Below are 16,138 nucleotides of genomic sequence, written 5' to 3'. Positions count from 1 at the left end.
ATATGGAAACTTTTGTTGTAGATAGATTAAGTCAGGATTTTTATTTAGCTTTTCATATTTAATTTTAAAAATAACTAGCAAGTTTTCTTTACTCATGAGTCCATTTTAATACTCAAGACAAGAAAACAAACTATTTCTGTAAAAGTTAACAATTTTTGGAGGGTTTGTTTTATGTTTATCAATAGTATCATAATAGAAATTAATATGTATCAATGTATTAAAATAACAGTGAACCTGTTACATGTAAACATAAGTAACATTTATAAGAAAATAACTGTTTTCCAAAGAATAGAATTAATGTGCAGAATGCCACTTAGATTTTTTGTGTATTCTTTAGCATGTCTTACTAATATGTCTTTCTCCTGCATTTCTCTGGTGTTGCATACAACAGGATCTCCAGAAAACTTCAGTATATACTTGTCAGAGAATAGAGTACTGAGGAAGTAGTTTCCATTTTACAAAACCTCTGAAAATATTCTTAGGTGCCTCATCATTTTCTGATGCTTTTAAGAGAAATGACAATTTCAAATAAATTCAAACAATTAAATCCAGTCTCAGTGGCTTACTTAGTAAATACCTTTTTTTTTCCAATTTCCAATATACAGTATTTTGAGCAGTTAAAATTTAATTTCTAATATAGCTCAGTAAAAGTAAAGATTCTTTTAAAACAATATAATAGCACCATAACAAAAATACCACTTTATTGTCTTGTCTTCCGAGCTGCAGCATAAGGTATTATTTGTGATTCCAGTTGTTGGTTGAGCTAATAAAAAAGGTAGTTAAACAAAAGCACATATGGCTTTATGGGCTAGCAACATATAATTTTGTTAGAACTTTTACCATCTAAATACATATTTTTTCTTTTTTTTCTTTTAGTGACTCTTTTACCTTCCCCACTTGAATCCAAACAGTCTTTTCTGGTCTCATTCATTTTCTTCATAACTTTCTCACTAGTCAACTGTTGCTACTTTTTGTTTTTATCACTTAAATTCTGCTTATGAATTAATTCAAGTCTTCATTGTGTTCATAAATAATTCCTTTATTCATGTAATAGGGATTAGTAATAGTCCAGTTTTTTGTTTTTGTTTTTTAACAGCTGTCAGAATTTAATTTGGTGGAATGACATACTCTTAAAACAGACACTGAAAGATAATGGCAAACCCAAAACAAGAACCCAGTATCCAGATTTCCCAAATTGTCATTGGCTAATGATTATTAAATACAGCATTCCTTCCTTGGCATTCTGAGCTCATTTTTGGTCCACACAACCATTTCTATTTGAACTGTATTATTTTCTCACCTGTGTGCAAACAACCAATCAATCCTACCACAGATCATTGCTTCCTTCCTACTTTATTCATTTTATTTTCACCTCTTGGCACATTCTATTTGTCTTTTTGTCTCTGTTCAAGTTTTACATATTACCCTTAGTAAATCCTGTGTTTCTTTAGTTCTTTTATGTCAGTTCTACAAATTTGCTACTTAATCCTGATCTTTGAATTTCAATTTTTTAATACAGATTTTGAATTTGTATTTGTATAGCATAATTACTGAATTAAGTATGCTTGCTACATGTGAGATTTAAGTACAATTTTATATTGTATCTGAAGTCCTAGAGACCATCTTGTAAATATCTTCATTCTGAATTAGTACACTGAGGCCCAAAATTGATTTGGAAAAGATGACTTAGTTTGGAAAGCTAATTTTAGCCAGTTCTTTTCAGGCTATATCACCTTAATTTTCTGTTTGGGAAATTTCTTACAAACCTAACAATTGACCTGTAAGCATTGCCATCCAAGTTACTATGAGGGGTTATAATATGTTTACTCAGAGAAACCAGTTATTTTCTGCAGATCATCCCTTCTGTTTTTTTTTCTCTCTCTTTTTGATGAATTGAAAATAACTGATTTAGAAACATGTGAATGCTCTTTTGGATTCTGTAGTGAGTATAAGTTAACCTATTTTAGGAATGTGAGCTTATATGGCGAAATTTTAATTTTAGTTTTAGAGTAATTAACCAAAATAGGCCTTTCTTTTGATCTTCTTTGATCCTTAACTGTGTTGTTCATTTAGTTATAGTTTATCAATTGCTTTAGAGCACAGATTTTTCTTTTTCAACAAGTTTATGAATCTAGTAACATTGTGGACAGATTACTTTTTTCCCTGTTAAATAAGGCAAAACATTATCTTCTATTTTTAATCCAGGGATCTTGAAATAAAGTTGCCTACCACATAGTCTTTATTAAGTGATAATTAGTGGCTTAATTTGCTTTCCCAGTCAAGGATCTGTATATTTTTAACTTATTTTCAGTTTGTCCAAATGATATTAACAGTTAAATCTTTTATTGAAATTGCTTTTTGGGGGTTCAAGGGTCTGAACTTGGGGCTACGAAGTTAGTATGTTAACAAGATAACTCCATTGCTGATTTTCACTGATTTTTGAATAGGGTCCCACTCCTGCCTGTGCATGGTCTGAGCCCTAATTGCCTGCTTTATGTCAGTTTGCCATCATCATTTGGGAATCACAGATACACACCACTGTACCTACCAGCTCTTTTTTTCCCCATAGATAATCTCATGGACTTTTTTTTGCCTCATTTGGCCTAAGCTCAATTCTCCTAGCCTCAGCTTCTCATGTGATATGAAATGACATCTGCACACTACTGCACTGTGCTATGGGTTGAGAAAGGTTCTGAGTATCTTTGCCCAGGCTATTCTCAAACCTTGAGCCTACTCTTTACAACCTCTCAAGTAGCTAGGGATACAGTGCATTACTTCATCAAGTTTTAGAACTAGACATACCATTTCTAAAGGTGTATTGAAATGTGGAATACCTTTGGGCTGTTCATGGTTTCTAACATACACATTAATAATGGAATTTTGGGCTAGAAATTACAAATGTCTCAGGTGTCTGTTGTAGTAAAGAGGGCCCATATCAGTTAATTTGATGATGAAGAGATAGAGATAAAGGTGTTTATTAACTAAGAAATCAGGATGATCATAGTATAGTAATAAGTTGAATGTTGTTATTATTGATTTATATTACCTAGGAACTAAAAAGCTGTGTTAAGAGTTTCAATTCTGGAGTAGCTTAAAATCTCAGAAACAGTAAGTCTTGTTGGTCAGCTAATTTATAGTCCACAGATTATTAGAAAAACAGTAAAAACATTTCCACAATAATGGTTATTAACATTGGTTTTCAGTTGATCACTCAAAACCTGTATGTAGCATGTTAAAATTGGTACCTGGTTTTAATATGGTCCTAACTACCTCAGTCTGAACAAATTAAATTTTAAAATGTACTGTAAAGTAAGTAATTTCTTTTCCTGATTTCTCTGTTACAGATGATTACTGTGAATGCTTCCTTGTTTCCTAGTTCTGTGGCCAACTCATTAATTGCAGTTGGAAATGATGGCCTTCAAGAAAGAGACAGAATGGTTCGAGCATGTATTGCCATTATCTGTGAACTAGGTCAGAATTTTCAAGTAATACAAATACACTATTTTATAGATACAATTTATTATTGCCTAATGCCATAAATATATATAATGTAGTTAGCAGTATGCTCTCGGTATTCTGAAAGGTTTTATTTATTTATTTTAATTGGACTCAGTGCCTGAGCGCTGTCCCTGCCTTCTTTTTTTGCTCAAGGCTAGCACTCTGCCACTTGAGCCACAGCGCCACTTCTGGCCGTTTTCTGTATATGTGGTGCTGGGGAATTGAACCCAGGGCTTCATGTATATGAGGCAAGCACTCTTGCCACTAGGCCATATCCCCAGCCCCTGAGAGGTTTTATTTAACACATACCTTCAGAGTGATATGAAAATTGTATATCTTCAAATTTTACTTACATGAAATTTAGTAGATGAAATATCTAATTTAGTAATTACAATAGAAACTATAAAGTCTAGCACTCTGACAGTCACATTACATTTTGGTATATGATCAAAATGATCCATTATAAACTAAGCCACTATAAGATGACTCATATCTATAATCCGGTAGGAGGCTGATATTTGATAATTGAAGTTTGAAACCAGCTCAAACAGAAAAGTCTCCTCATCTTCAAAAAACTAAAAAAAGGCCAGAAGTGGAGTTTTAGCTCAAGTGATAAGAGTACCAAAGTTCAGTATATATAAACAGAGAATTCTAAATGCAAAAGGATCAAATTGTTAAATGAAGTAGAAACTAAAGATAAGAATATGAGTGAATATCTGATTATTGAAAGAATACTGTATTTTGAGTTGTCAAAGAAATTACATAGGAATTTCAGTGATTTAAATTTTACTGTAAGGAATCAAAAAATAAGCTGTGGTAGAACAAACAAGTAAAAAAATAAATGTGACAAATAATATAGGTAACTATTGCAAACAAATCAATGGGGAAAATCCTCAGAGAAGTAACTGGCCAATGTAGTTGAAATCTCAACCACAATTATTTTTAAAGAAAATCTATTTTTCTCATTAAAATAATAGAATTCTACTTAATATTCCAAAAATATTTATCTCAAATCACCATTCTTGGTTGGTTGGATTTTGTGGTAATGGGGTTTGAACTCAGAGCCTTGCACTGAGTCTTGCTCAACTGGTACTCAACCACTTGAACCACACCTTTAACCCTGTTTTATGCTGACTATTTAGACAATGGAGACTAAAAACCCTTATCTAACCAGGCTGGCTTTGAACCTCAGTCCTCCAATATTTTGGCTTTTTGAATAGCGAGGATTACTTGCATGAACCACCACTATACTACTGAATCTGCTGTTGTTAATAGTAGGTTTCTAAATGCTACACCCTTTAATCTTTTAGCATTATTTTAATACTTTTAGCCACATTATTTGTAAGATAAAATAATAACAAATTTTTGTATTATAAAGTAGATATCCTACTGTATATGTAATATATACATATATAGAAGTAAATAAAAACCATAGTAATTTTTAGTGCAGTAGAGTCATGTGAAATACAGATTGAATAGCTATATTTTGTGTTTTAACAATAGTTAATAGAAGAGAAAAATACTGTATTCCCAAAGTAGAATAGAAAACTGAAACAAATGTAAGCAATACTTTAGAATTTAACTGATTGTTTAGGTGGCACTTTCTAGAAAGATAATAGTTGCACTTCTTGAGTTGGGGATTGGTAACAGAGGTGTAAGACACAGTTCCAAATTTATTGAACTCTATCATGGAGATCTGCATTTTGATTTTATATAATTATGCTTTTGTTAGAAAACATAGGAATATAAATCAATTCTAAAATTCAAATGCAGGAATAAGCTGGAAAGTACAAACATGAAATATTTTTGAAAAAGAATAAGTGTTAAAGAAAGGAAAGAATGTCTTTTCATACTTTTTAAAAACTATTAACTTAGGTTATTAAAAAGGAAAAACTTAAAAATGGCCAGGCCTGGTGGTCCACACCTCTAAATCTCAGCTGCTTGAAAGGTAGAGATTGGAGGGATTGAAGTTCAAGACCAGCCCATGGGAAGACTTAGCAAGACCCCCACGGTAACAAAGCCAGCCAGGTGTGATGGTGCTCACTTGTCCTTCTGGTACACTGGAGGCAGCAGGACTTCAGTGCAAGATTGGCCTTGGGCACAAAGTGATACTCTATTTGGGGAAAAAAACCTTAAACAAAATGGCTGGAGGTATGGTTCAAATGATTCAGTCAAAGGTCCTGAACTAACAAGAAAAAAGAAATAAAAGAGATTTAGTCCTGATGTATAGATACCTTACTATGTTGATGCTCCCCTATAATCTGAGCTTTTAGAAGGCTAAGACAAGAGAATTTGAGTTTGAGCCTCTATGGTGAGTGAGTTCTAAGTATGAATTGGCTACATAGCAAGATTTTATCTCAAAAAAATAAAATCCAAACACAAAAACAACATGCTTATGCATTCACATGCAAAGAAACCTCTTGATCTTTAGAATAAGAGGAGTTATTCAAAAGTATGAGTTTCTCCTTGATCGTTTGCATATGTGCATCTTTGTATGTTTTATAGAATTCAAATAATAAAATATACTATCTAAAGCAAAATGTACAATGAAATTAAAAATTATAAAATATTTGAAATAGAAACATAGAGGGGCTGGGGATATAGCCTAGTGGCAAGAGTGCCTGCCTCAGATACACGAGGCCCTAGGTTCGATTCCCCAGCACCACATATACAGAAAACGGCCAGAAGCGGCGCTGTGGCTCAAGTGGCAGAGTGCTAGCCTTGAGCGGGAAGAAGCCAGGGACAGTGCTCAGGCCCTGAGTCCAAGGCCAAGGACTGGCCAAAAAAAAAAAAAAAGAAACATAGAGATGATTATTTCTACCAGAAAAGAACTTTCCAGTTGTTAGGAAGAAAATAAAATCTTGGGGCTGGGGATATAGCCTAGTGGCAAGAATGCCTGCCTCGGGTACACGAGGCCCTAGGTTCGATTCCCCAGCACCACATATACAGAAAATGGCCAGAAGCGGCGCTGTGGCTCAAGTGGCAGAGTGCTAGCCTTGAGCGGGAAGAAGCCAGGGACAGTGCTCAGGCCCTGAGTCCAAGGCCAAGGACTGGCAAAAAAAAAAAAAAAAAATCTTGAAGGATTTACCAAGACAAGGATTTGGGTGAGGCTCAAACGGTGAAGAACCTGCTAATAAGCTCAAGGCCCTGTGTTCAAATCCCAGTACTACCAAAAACCACAAAAACGGGGAGGGAAGAAAAGTGGATGGAGAGAGGAAGGGAGAGAGAGTAGGAAGGAAAGAAGAAAGGAATCTTTTGTCTACTTGTCCTAGTGGCTGAAGATTTTCAAGAACAAACACAAAAAAATACTGAGTTTTAAAGTAAAAGTGCAGTTAGATATCAGTGGTTTACACCTGTAATCTTAGCTACTCAGGAGGCTGAAATCAGAGAATCATGGTTTGTAGCCAGCTGAGGCAGGAAAATCCACAAGACTCTTGATGTGTTAACCACCAAAAAGCCAGAAGTGAGCTGTAGCTCAAATGGTAGAGTGGGTAGTCTTGAGTAAAAAAATAAAAGCTAGGAAACAGCACCTAAGCCCTGAGTTCAAGCCCCCATACCAGCACAAAAAACCAATCAGAACTAACTAAAAGCACTGATTTCAGCTTACTTTTTATTATTATCCTCAATATGATTTGTTAAGTTTTTCTTTTTCACTTTAGCACTTCAGAATCCAGAGGTTGTGGCCCTTCGAGGTGGACTAAATACCATCTTGAAAAATGTGATTGACTGCCAATTAAGCCGAATAAATGAAGCCCTTATTACTACAATTTTGCACCTCCTTAATCATCCAAAAACTCGACAGTATGTTCGCGTTGATGTAGAACTAGAGGTAGGAACTTTAATATTTTCTAATTTTAAATGTGTGCTCTCACTTTAATATTTTGAAACAATAGATTATAGAACATTTATGATCAAATCCGTACTAATCAAGATTTTTTTAAAAAACTGGTCCTGGGGCTTGAACTCTGTTCCTGAGATTTCATGCTCAAGGCTAGCTTCTACCACTTGAGTCACAGCTCCACTTCTACCTCTTTGGGTGTGGTTTTCTTTTTTCTTTTTGGGGGGTGGGGGGTGGCTAATGGGAAATAAGATTCTCATGGATTTTCTTGCCTGGGCTGGCTTTGAACTGTGATCTTCAGATGTCAGGTCCTGAGTAGCTAGGATTAAATGCATCATCAGCCACTGATGCCTAACTTCATACTCATTTTGTAGCTCATTCTGTTTCAAATGAATTAGTATCAGAAAATATTTTATTAAAGCATATTGTTTCAGTTGTGAAAATTTGCTGAGCAAATTAGAGGACCCAGTCGTAGGTTACATTAAAATATTTACTTATTTAAGAATCCCATTTGTGGCGCTGGGAATATGGCATAGTGGTAGATAGAGTACTTACCTCGCATACATGAAGCCCTGGGTTCCATTCCTCAGCATCACATAAACAGAAAAAGTCACAAGTGTTGCTGTGGCTCAAGTGGTAGAGTGCTAGCTTTCAGCAAAAAGAAGCCAGGAACAGTGCTCAAGGCCCTGAATTCAAGCCCCAGGACTGGCAAAAAAGAAAAGAATCCCATTTGTTTTTAAGGACTCTGTTTTAATGTCGTGTGTCTTCTGCTAAATATACACTATTTATTCTAAACCACACTAAAATTCTTTAACTTGGAAGTACTTTTTTACCAGCTATCATTCACACTTGAAAATATATACATTAGGTTTAGTGTGCTGTTTGTAACTTTTTTATTTTACTAATTCATAGATACTTCTATAATCTGTTAAAAAGTTGTGATTATATATATATATATCTTTTTTAAGAAAGTTTGTAGTGAAGTTTAGAACAGAATTAAACCATATGTTCTTATAGCTTACTTTTTATTAATGCATTACTTGTCTATTGCTGAAATACTGAAAGTTCAAAGATTTGTCATATTTTAGAATGGTTGTTTAAGAAATAAAATAGGCATTCCTAAATGTTAATAGCTAGGATTTTATTAAGATTTTGTTTTTGAGATAGTCTTAGTATATTGCAAGGCAAATCTTGAGCTCCTAGGCTCAAGCTATCTTCCTGCCTTATCCTCTTAGGTAGCTGGAACTACAAGCACTAGCGTGGTTACCTATAGGGCTGTGTTTTGGAAGATTTCACATTGTAAATTTGACATTAGTGTATGTCATTAACTATTAACTGTGCTGTATGCATAGTATTCTGTAAACTAATATTACTGATATTTCATAATGTTTAGCTTTTTAAAAGTTTTTATTTTCTCTCTCCCTCTCTCCCTCCGTGTCTCTCTCTGTCTCCCTTAGCTTTTCGCTCAAGACTGATGTACTATCATTGGAGTCACAACTCCACTTCCAGCTTCTTGCTGGCTAATTGCAGATCAAAGTCTCGAATTTGTCTGTCCAGACTGGCTTAGGACAATCATCAGATCTCACTTTGCTGTGTAGCTGTGATTACAGGCTTGAGCTACTTGCATACTCCTTTTTTTTTTTTAAATTAAGTAGAAAATTTATAATACTAAAGTTGGAGAAATAACTGCAATAACAAAAGGTGATAAATAGAAGCTCTTCTGTTTTTTGTAGATATTTTGTAACAGATGAGCAAAGATTTTATAAATGAAATGAAACATCAAGGCCATAGTAGATTTTTTTAAAGTATACTGCTATCTTTTCTTTTTTTTAAAACCACAAACATAGTTCTTTTTTCCTCTTAGAACATGACAATTTAAAAGGATACACATTAGGCTGTACCGGTTAGGTTTAAATTTTTGCCTATGACTTGGTAAATCTTTATGCCCTTGGATGGGTTAGTTTCTTTTGGGCATACTTCTTTTCATAGGTGAAATGAAGGTCATGCTTTCTAGCCTTAAAAAAATTATGAGATTAATGCTATAGTAATAGGCATAGTGGTGTTATTAACAGTGAGTAGCAGAGAGTGTCCATGTAAAGTTTGTAACTAGTTCCAGGTGTTTTAAACTCGGTTAATTTTAGTATACATTAAATGTTTTATTTGCACCTTGCATATTGGAAATGCTGAATAAATGCTGGTTGCCTTGTTGATTATCATTATTTTTCATTTTTTTCATTATCATTATAGAATGTTAGTAAGAGACTGTAGTCCTCATTTTTATTATTTTTTTTATCAACTTCATTCTAAATTAGTACTTTTACTTTTCTAAAATCCAAGAAACTATTTTCAGTGCTGTTAGGCCTAACTCATTTTCCCATTAAAGATGAATGGATATAATTAATATTTTAATACCTTTTTTAGTTTACTCTGATGTTGATTTCTAGTGAATTTGTACAGTTATTCTTATATGTCAGCTTTTTCTCGTGGAACTACTTAGTTATTAGATTGAAAATTTATGTTGATTTCGTGCTAAGATCAGAAAATTTGGAAGAGCTCTTGGGAATTGTCTGGAGCTAAAAGGGCAAACTGAGTATTTGGTAGCTAGTTTTCTGTTCTCGACATTGATTAAATAATGAAAGATGTATGAATGTATTGCTAAAATCTGTTTGAAACTTATAAACTACATCTAATAAAATTCCAATATCTCACTTCTTCAAGAAGACTTGATAAGGCTTATTGAAAGAACTGGTGAGCAGGAAGGAAAGTCAGAGATATGTGGAGTCTCCACACAGTTGCAATAAGTGATTTAAGTTGTCTGATAAAGAAAAGATAAACCATCTTTGATAGAAAGTAACATTACATAGAACCTTTTATAAAATGAACAGTAGCCAGTGTTTAGTCAAAAGTTTTTTATCATACATAAAATGTATGACTTGAAATCCATATTTCATAAAAATATATGCAAAGATAATCCAGATAGAAGAAAAAAGACTTTATAATAACTATGGTTCATTATTCATAACTACTGTGGTTAATCTTTATTATGGAATTCAGATTTCAGAGAAATTAAAGTTTTAGTTTGTGCAAAGAGCTTTCTATAGTAAACTTAAAATAAAGGTCAATGAAAATATCAGGGTAATGCACAGAGAAAAAGGAAACAGAAAGAATGTGTAATTGTAAAATTTGTAGAGAGAAAATTGGCCAGAGCAGACATCCAGAGAAATGATAACCAAAATTTTGTATCAAAAATGATGTTTCACACTTACAAAAGCTCAAAAAATTCTAGGTTGTATGTTTCTTTGGGTCTGGCTCACTTCAATTAGCATAATTTTTTTCCAAGTCCTTCCATTTCCTTACATATGGGGCAATGTCATTCATTCTGATAGAGGCATAGAATTCTATTGTGTAGATGTACCATATTTACTTGATCCACTCATCTACTGAGGGGTATCTGGGTTGGTTCCATATGACAAATTGTGCTGCAATGAACATAGTTGTTCTGGTGGCTTTAGTGTGGTCTTGCTTGTAGTCTTTTAGGTAGGTACCCAAAAGTGGGGCTGTTGGGTCATAGGGAGTTCTGTTTCGCCTTTTGAGGAACCTCCATACTGATTTCCAGAGTGGTTGAATAATTTTACACTCCCACTAATGGTGTAGTAGTAGGGTTCTCTTTTGGTCACATCCCCTCCAGCATCTGTTGTTAATTTTCTTGATAAAGGACATTCTTACTGAGGTGAGGTGGAATCTCAATGTAGTTTTGATTTGCATTTCTTTTATGGCAGTGATGTTGAGCACTTCTTCATGTGTCTCTTGGCCATTCTCATTTCTCTTTTACGTCTTTAGCACATTTGCTAAGGGGGCAGTTGGTTCTTTGAGTATTTGTTTTGGGGAATTTAATATTTTGAGTGCTACGTATATTTGAGATATGAGCTCTTTGTCCGTTATATGGCCAGTGAAGATCTCCCAATCTGTGGGCTTCCTATTTATTTTGCAAGCTATGTCCCTTGCCATGCAAAAGCTCTACAGTTTGACACAATTCCATTAGACTATATGGTTTCCCTCATCGGGAATAATTGGTACATGTCTAGGATAATCCTAGCTATGTACATTACATACCATGTGAAATTATACCTTTTCTTTTGTCTTTCTTCCCCATGGTTTTACACCTGATGTTACTGTAACTGGTTTTGGTACCCTGGGCATTGTATATACATTTATTGGTCCTAGGGAAGGGAAGGGGAACATCAAAATGGAGAGAGAAGGGATAAAAGATGAACCAGTGCAGCAGCAATACTTACAAAACTATATGCCGTAAAACCAACTGTACAACTCATGGGGGGGGCGGGATGAGGAGGGGAGAGATGGGAGAAAAATGAGGGAGGAGATAACAAGTTGGATAAGAAATGTACTCACTGACTTATGTATGAAACTGTAACCCCTCTGTACATCACTTTGACAACAAAGAAAAAAAATTCTAGGGCTGGGAATATGGCCTTGTGGTAGAGTGCTTGCTTTGCATACATGAGGCCTTCTGTTCAATTCCTCAGCACCACATATATTCAAGTGTAGAGTGCAGAAAGAAGCCAGGGACAGTGCTCAGGCTCTGAGTTCAAGCCCCAGGACTGGCAAAAACTCACAAATTTCCAGATAAAAAAATTAAGAAGAAAAGAAGATGTAGGCACATTGCAACTGTTGAAATCCATGCCAATTTAAAATCTTAAGAGTAGCTTGAAATAAAAAACAACCATTTCCAAGAATCATATCTGCCTGCTGATTCCCCCAACAAATATATTAGAAATTAGCAGTAGCTGAGTGGCATCCCTGCAGTGCTGAGTGAAAGTAATTGCCAATCCAGCTTAAAGGAAAAAAAAATTGTATTTCAACATGTACACTGTTTAGGTACAAATGAAACCTCACTTTAAAAGTCCAAAAACTTGCCGTGTGCCAGTGGCTCATATCTGTAATCCTAACTACTCAGGAGACAAATCTGAGGATTGTGGTTCAAAGCCAGCCTGGGTAGAAAAGTCCAAGACTCTTATCTCCAGTTAATCACCAATAAGCTGGAAGTGGCACTGTAGCTCAAAGTGCAGAGAGCATGCTTTGTGCCAAAGAGCTCAGGGACAGTGCCCAGAGCCTGACTTAAAGCCCCCTCCCCCCAAAAAAGAATTCCCAAATTTAGTTTGTTTTCCTTTCAGAAAGGCATTCTTGATGACTTTGAAGAAGTCTCACAAATAGGAAATCCAATTAAAGAGAAATACAAATGGAATTTACTGTGGCTTATTACAAGAAGAATGCTTTATATGTAAAGACTCTTCTGTCTCTTTCTTTTTTTTTTTATTAGCGAATTTTAGCACCCTATACTGATTTTCACTACAGACATAGTCCAGATACAGCTGAAGGACAGCTCAAGTAAGTACTACTGGTTCCTGATAACTGAAGAAGTGCTGTGTATGTAATATAAAGCTTTTATGTTTACTTGATTGCATGCACAGCCAGAGAAGGAGTTTAAGCAAAGTTCTTATCTTGTCTCGTGTTGCATTTCCCTTATTTACTATACTTAAAAAAAAGTGAGGAAATTATTATAAAGATATATTTGTTATTTTAAAAAATCATCAAGGTATAAGGTGGTAGTTGGAGGAACACAAATTGAGTAACAAGAGTCTATAAAATATTGAAGCTGACCATAAATCAATCACCAAAACCTGTAAATAGTTCTGTTGCTTAATTAGTTGCTTAATGGAAGAGAACAAGTGACCAAGTTGGACACAGAATTTAAAGAAAGACGGTAACATATAATGTTAGTTCCTTGTTATTTAATACTTTTTCAGTGAATAGGTTATTGAGTTTGCTTGTGGGGAATGCTAGTTTGGGGCAAGGATTTGAAGTAGAGAATATAGTGGTGTTAACAGGTTTATGTGATTGTCTTTGTTGAAGGGCAGCCTTGTAACATATATGCTAATTACACAGACTGCTTTTCCTCTCTAGTACTTGATTAAAGCCTATATAAATAGTTTTCAGAAATACCCAGGAACATAAAACTGAATAGAGAAACAGGATTTAAAATTTATTGTGAATCATGTTGTGAATTTTAAGTTGAAGTAATTTTACATTAGGATATTGGAATATACGTGGTCTTTTATATTGTTTTAATGTATAAATACTTATACATTAATGACAATTTTTATTCTGACATAATGGTAGTATAACCTCTGGTCTTTGTAAACATTGTATATCTTTGATACTTTATTTTCCCCTAACAGAGAAGATAGAGAAGCACGGTTTCTAGCCAGTAAAATGGGAATAATAGCAACATTCCGGTCATGGGCAGGTATGTTATTCCATTCCATGGTTTTTGTTTGTTTGTTTGTTGTTGTTGTCCTATGTGCTGGTCCTAGAGCTTAAACTCACACACTCAGTGCTGTCATGACCTTTTTTTGCTCAAGTTTAGAACTCTACCACTTGAGCCACAGCTCCACTTCTGGCTTTTTGGTGGTTAATTGGAGATAAAACCTGCCTGGGCTGGCTTTGAACTGATCTTCAGATCTCAGCATCCTGAATAGTTAAGAATTTCAGGCATGAGCCTGGCACCCATTTTGTTTTGTAACATCCAAAATAACTTTTTCAAATGTTAAATTTATTATTATAGCATCTAATTTAAATATTAATCTAGTGTTTTTGTATTACTAGAACCAAAGTTCATAAAGTTATTAAAATAGTGAAGAATATGTATAGTATATAAGAAATAACTAGTATTCTATTAAATAGAATTAAATATCTACATTTATTTGCAAATACTGTGTTAATGATTATCTGGGCAATTTAAGAAAACTTAAGCATGATATATAACCCTCTTCCTTCAAAAAAAAATTCCCCAAAACAAAAATCTAGTGTCATGTGTAATTTTATCATATATGTAACTAAAATTTGTTATTTAAAAATAGTATGGTAATGTATGAAATACCAAATAAATTAGGTAGAGTTACTACATCTTTTGTTCTTCTTTCTTTTTGCCATGGTAAGGATCAAATCTGAGTCTTGTACAGCAAGTATTGTACTACCGAGGTACATTTGCAGCTTGTTTTGAGTGGGATTATATGTATATATCTTCTACCTTCCCATGGAATAGAAGCTAACATTTTTTTAAAATAAGATAACACTTGTACTAAACGTTAATTTCTATTAGTGCTTACTTTCTTCCTTCTTGGCATCATAGAATAATTGAAGCTAGAACATGGGAAGAAATGTAGCAGTAAGTAGAACAAGGAAATTTACTTGTTCTATGTACCTTGGTAACCCTAACTTAGAAATATCTTTTCCATACTAAAGTTTATTCCATTCATGGACTTGGTCCCTAGCCAGTATATATCCAGGAGCTTGCTTTGTCCTATAGACCTTGTGGCAAAAAGCCCTCTCGCCATATTTCATAAGTACATGTTTCTTTATCCTCATGGACAGTAGAGAGGGGTCTATGAGCACCTAACATCATGGCTTTATTTTAGTTTTGTGGGTTTTTTTTGCCAGTGCTGGGGCTTGAACTCAGGGCCTGAGCACTGTCCCTGGCTTCTTTTTGCTCAAGGCTAGTACTCTACCACTTAAGCCACAGTGCCACTTCTGGCTTTTTCTGTTTATGTGATGCTGAGGAATCGAACCCAAGGTTTCAACACTAAGCCATATTCTCAGCCCAATAATCATCATCATCATCATCATCATCATCATCATCATCATCATCGTTTTTTTTTTATTTTAATGTTTGTTTTAAATCATTCTCTTCCTTCTATGAAATACTTAAGATTGGGTAATTTATTTAAAAAATAGAGATTTACTTAGTTCATAGTTGGGGAGGCTCTTGAGAAGTCCAAGAGTAGGGCACGATGAGACAGAGTTCAAAGACATTTAAAGCCTCTCAACATACAAATTTGACGATTAAATTACTAAGAACATGATCTTTTTTTTTTTTTTTTGCCAGTCCTGGGCCTTGGACTCAGGGCCTGAGCACTGTCCCTGGCTTCTTCCCGCTCAAGGCTAGCACTCTGCCACTTGAGCCACAGCGCCGCTTCTGGCCGTTTTCTATATATGTGGTGCTGGGGAATCGAACCTAGGGCCTCGTGTATCCGAGGCAGGCACTATTGCCACTAGGCTATATCCCCAGCCCAAGAACATGATCTTTTGAGAGACGCATCCAAAGTGGTACTTACTTAACCAGTGTCACTTACTCTTTCAGTATAGAAACCTTCCAAGCTTTAGCTATCACTGCTCTTCAGAACTCAGTGTAACTTTGTTTTCTAAATAATCACTTTACCATAACTCATCTAACCTGTCATTGTGATATAAGTTCTATCTTGCTTTAATCACCTGTATAGTCTAGCTCCATCTCATTCTCATTGCTTCCACACACTCTCTCCTTGTCACTGTGTCTTTAATCCCAGCCAATCTCCTTTATTGCTGTTAGGTCTTTGTACCTTACTGTCTCCTTGAACCTTTATATACTGAACCATCATTAGAAGTTTGGGAGTCTTCCACTCTTATATTGAAGTAATAAGACCAACTTGTTTTTTTAAAATAATCTTTAGGTTCTTTGGTACTATTTATGAGTCAAATATGCCTTTTTGTAATTTGTGTGTGTATGTGTGTTCTGGTCCTAAAGTTTGAACTCAGGGCCTGGTCATGAATGGTCCTTGAGCTTTTTGCTCAAAGTTAATACTCTATCACTTGAACCACAACCCTACTTCCAGCTTTTTGTTAGTTAATTGGAAATAAGAATCTTACAAACTTTTCTGCCCAGGCTGGTTTTGAACCATGATCCTC

The 16,138-nt window shown here is 34.7% G+C and overlaps 1 protein-coding gene across 2 annotated transcripts in view; it reads left to right on the top strand.

The window, feature by feature from the left end:
* Nucleotides 1-16,138, top strand: part of Rictor (RPTOR independent companion of MTOR complex 2) — an 87,031-nt gene that overhangs the window by 30,621 nt on the left and 40,272 nt on the right. For both annotated transcript variants that reach the window (XM_048368513.1, XM_048368512.1), the window contains exons 7-10: nt 3,345-3,471; nt 7,158-7,327; nt 12,675-12,742; nt 13,594-13,661. In XM_048368513.1, coding sequence (XP_048224470.1) covers nt 3,345-3,471; nt 7,158-7,327; nt 12,675-12,742; nt 13,594-13,661 — 433 coding nt within the window. The remainder of the gene's footprint in view (nt 1-3,344; nt 3,472-7,157; nt 7,328-12,674; nt 12,743-13,593; nt 13,662-16,138) is intronic.

The sequence above is a fragment of the Perognathus longimembris genome, chromosome 19 (assembly GCF_023159225.1).
Source record: "Perognathus longimembris pacificus isolate PPM17 chromosome 19, ASM2315922v1, whole genome shotgun sequence".
In the NCBI taxonomy this organism is placed as follows: Eukaryota; Metazoa; Chordata; class Mammalia; order Rodentia; family Heteromyidae; genus Perognathus; species Perognathus longimembris.
Note: the sequence above shows the minus strand (reverse complement) of the source record. Positions and strands in the feature narration are given on the sequence as shown.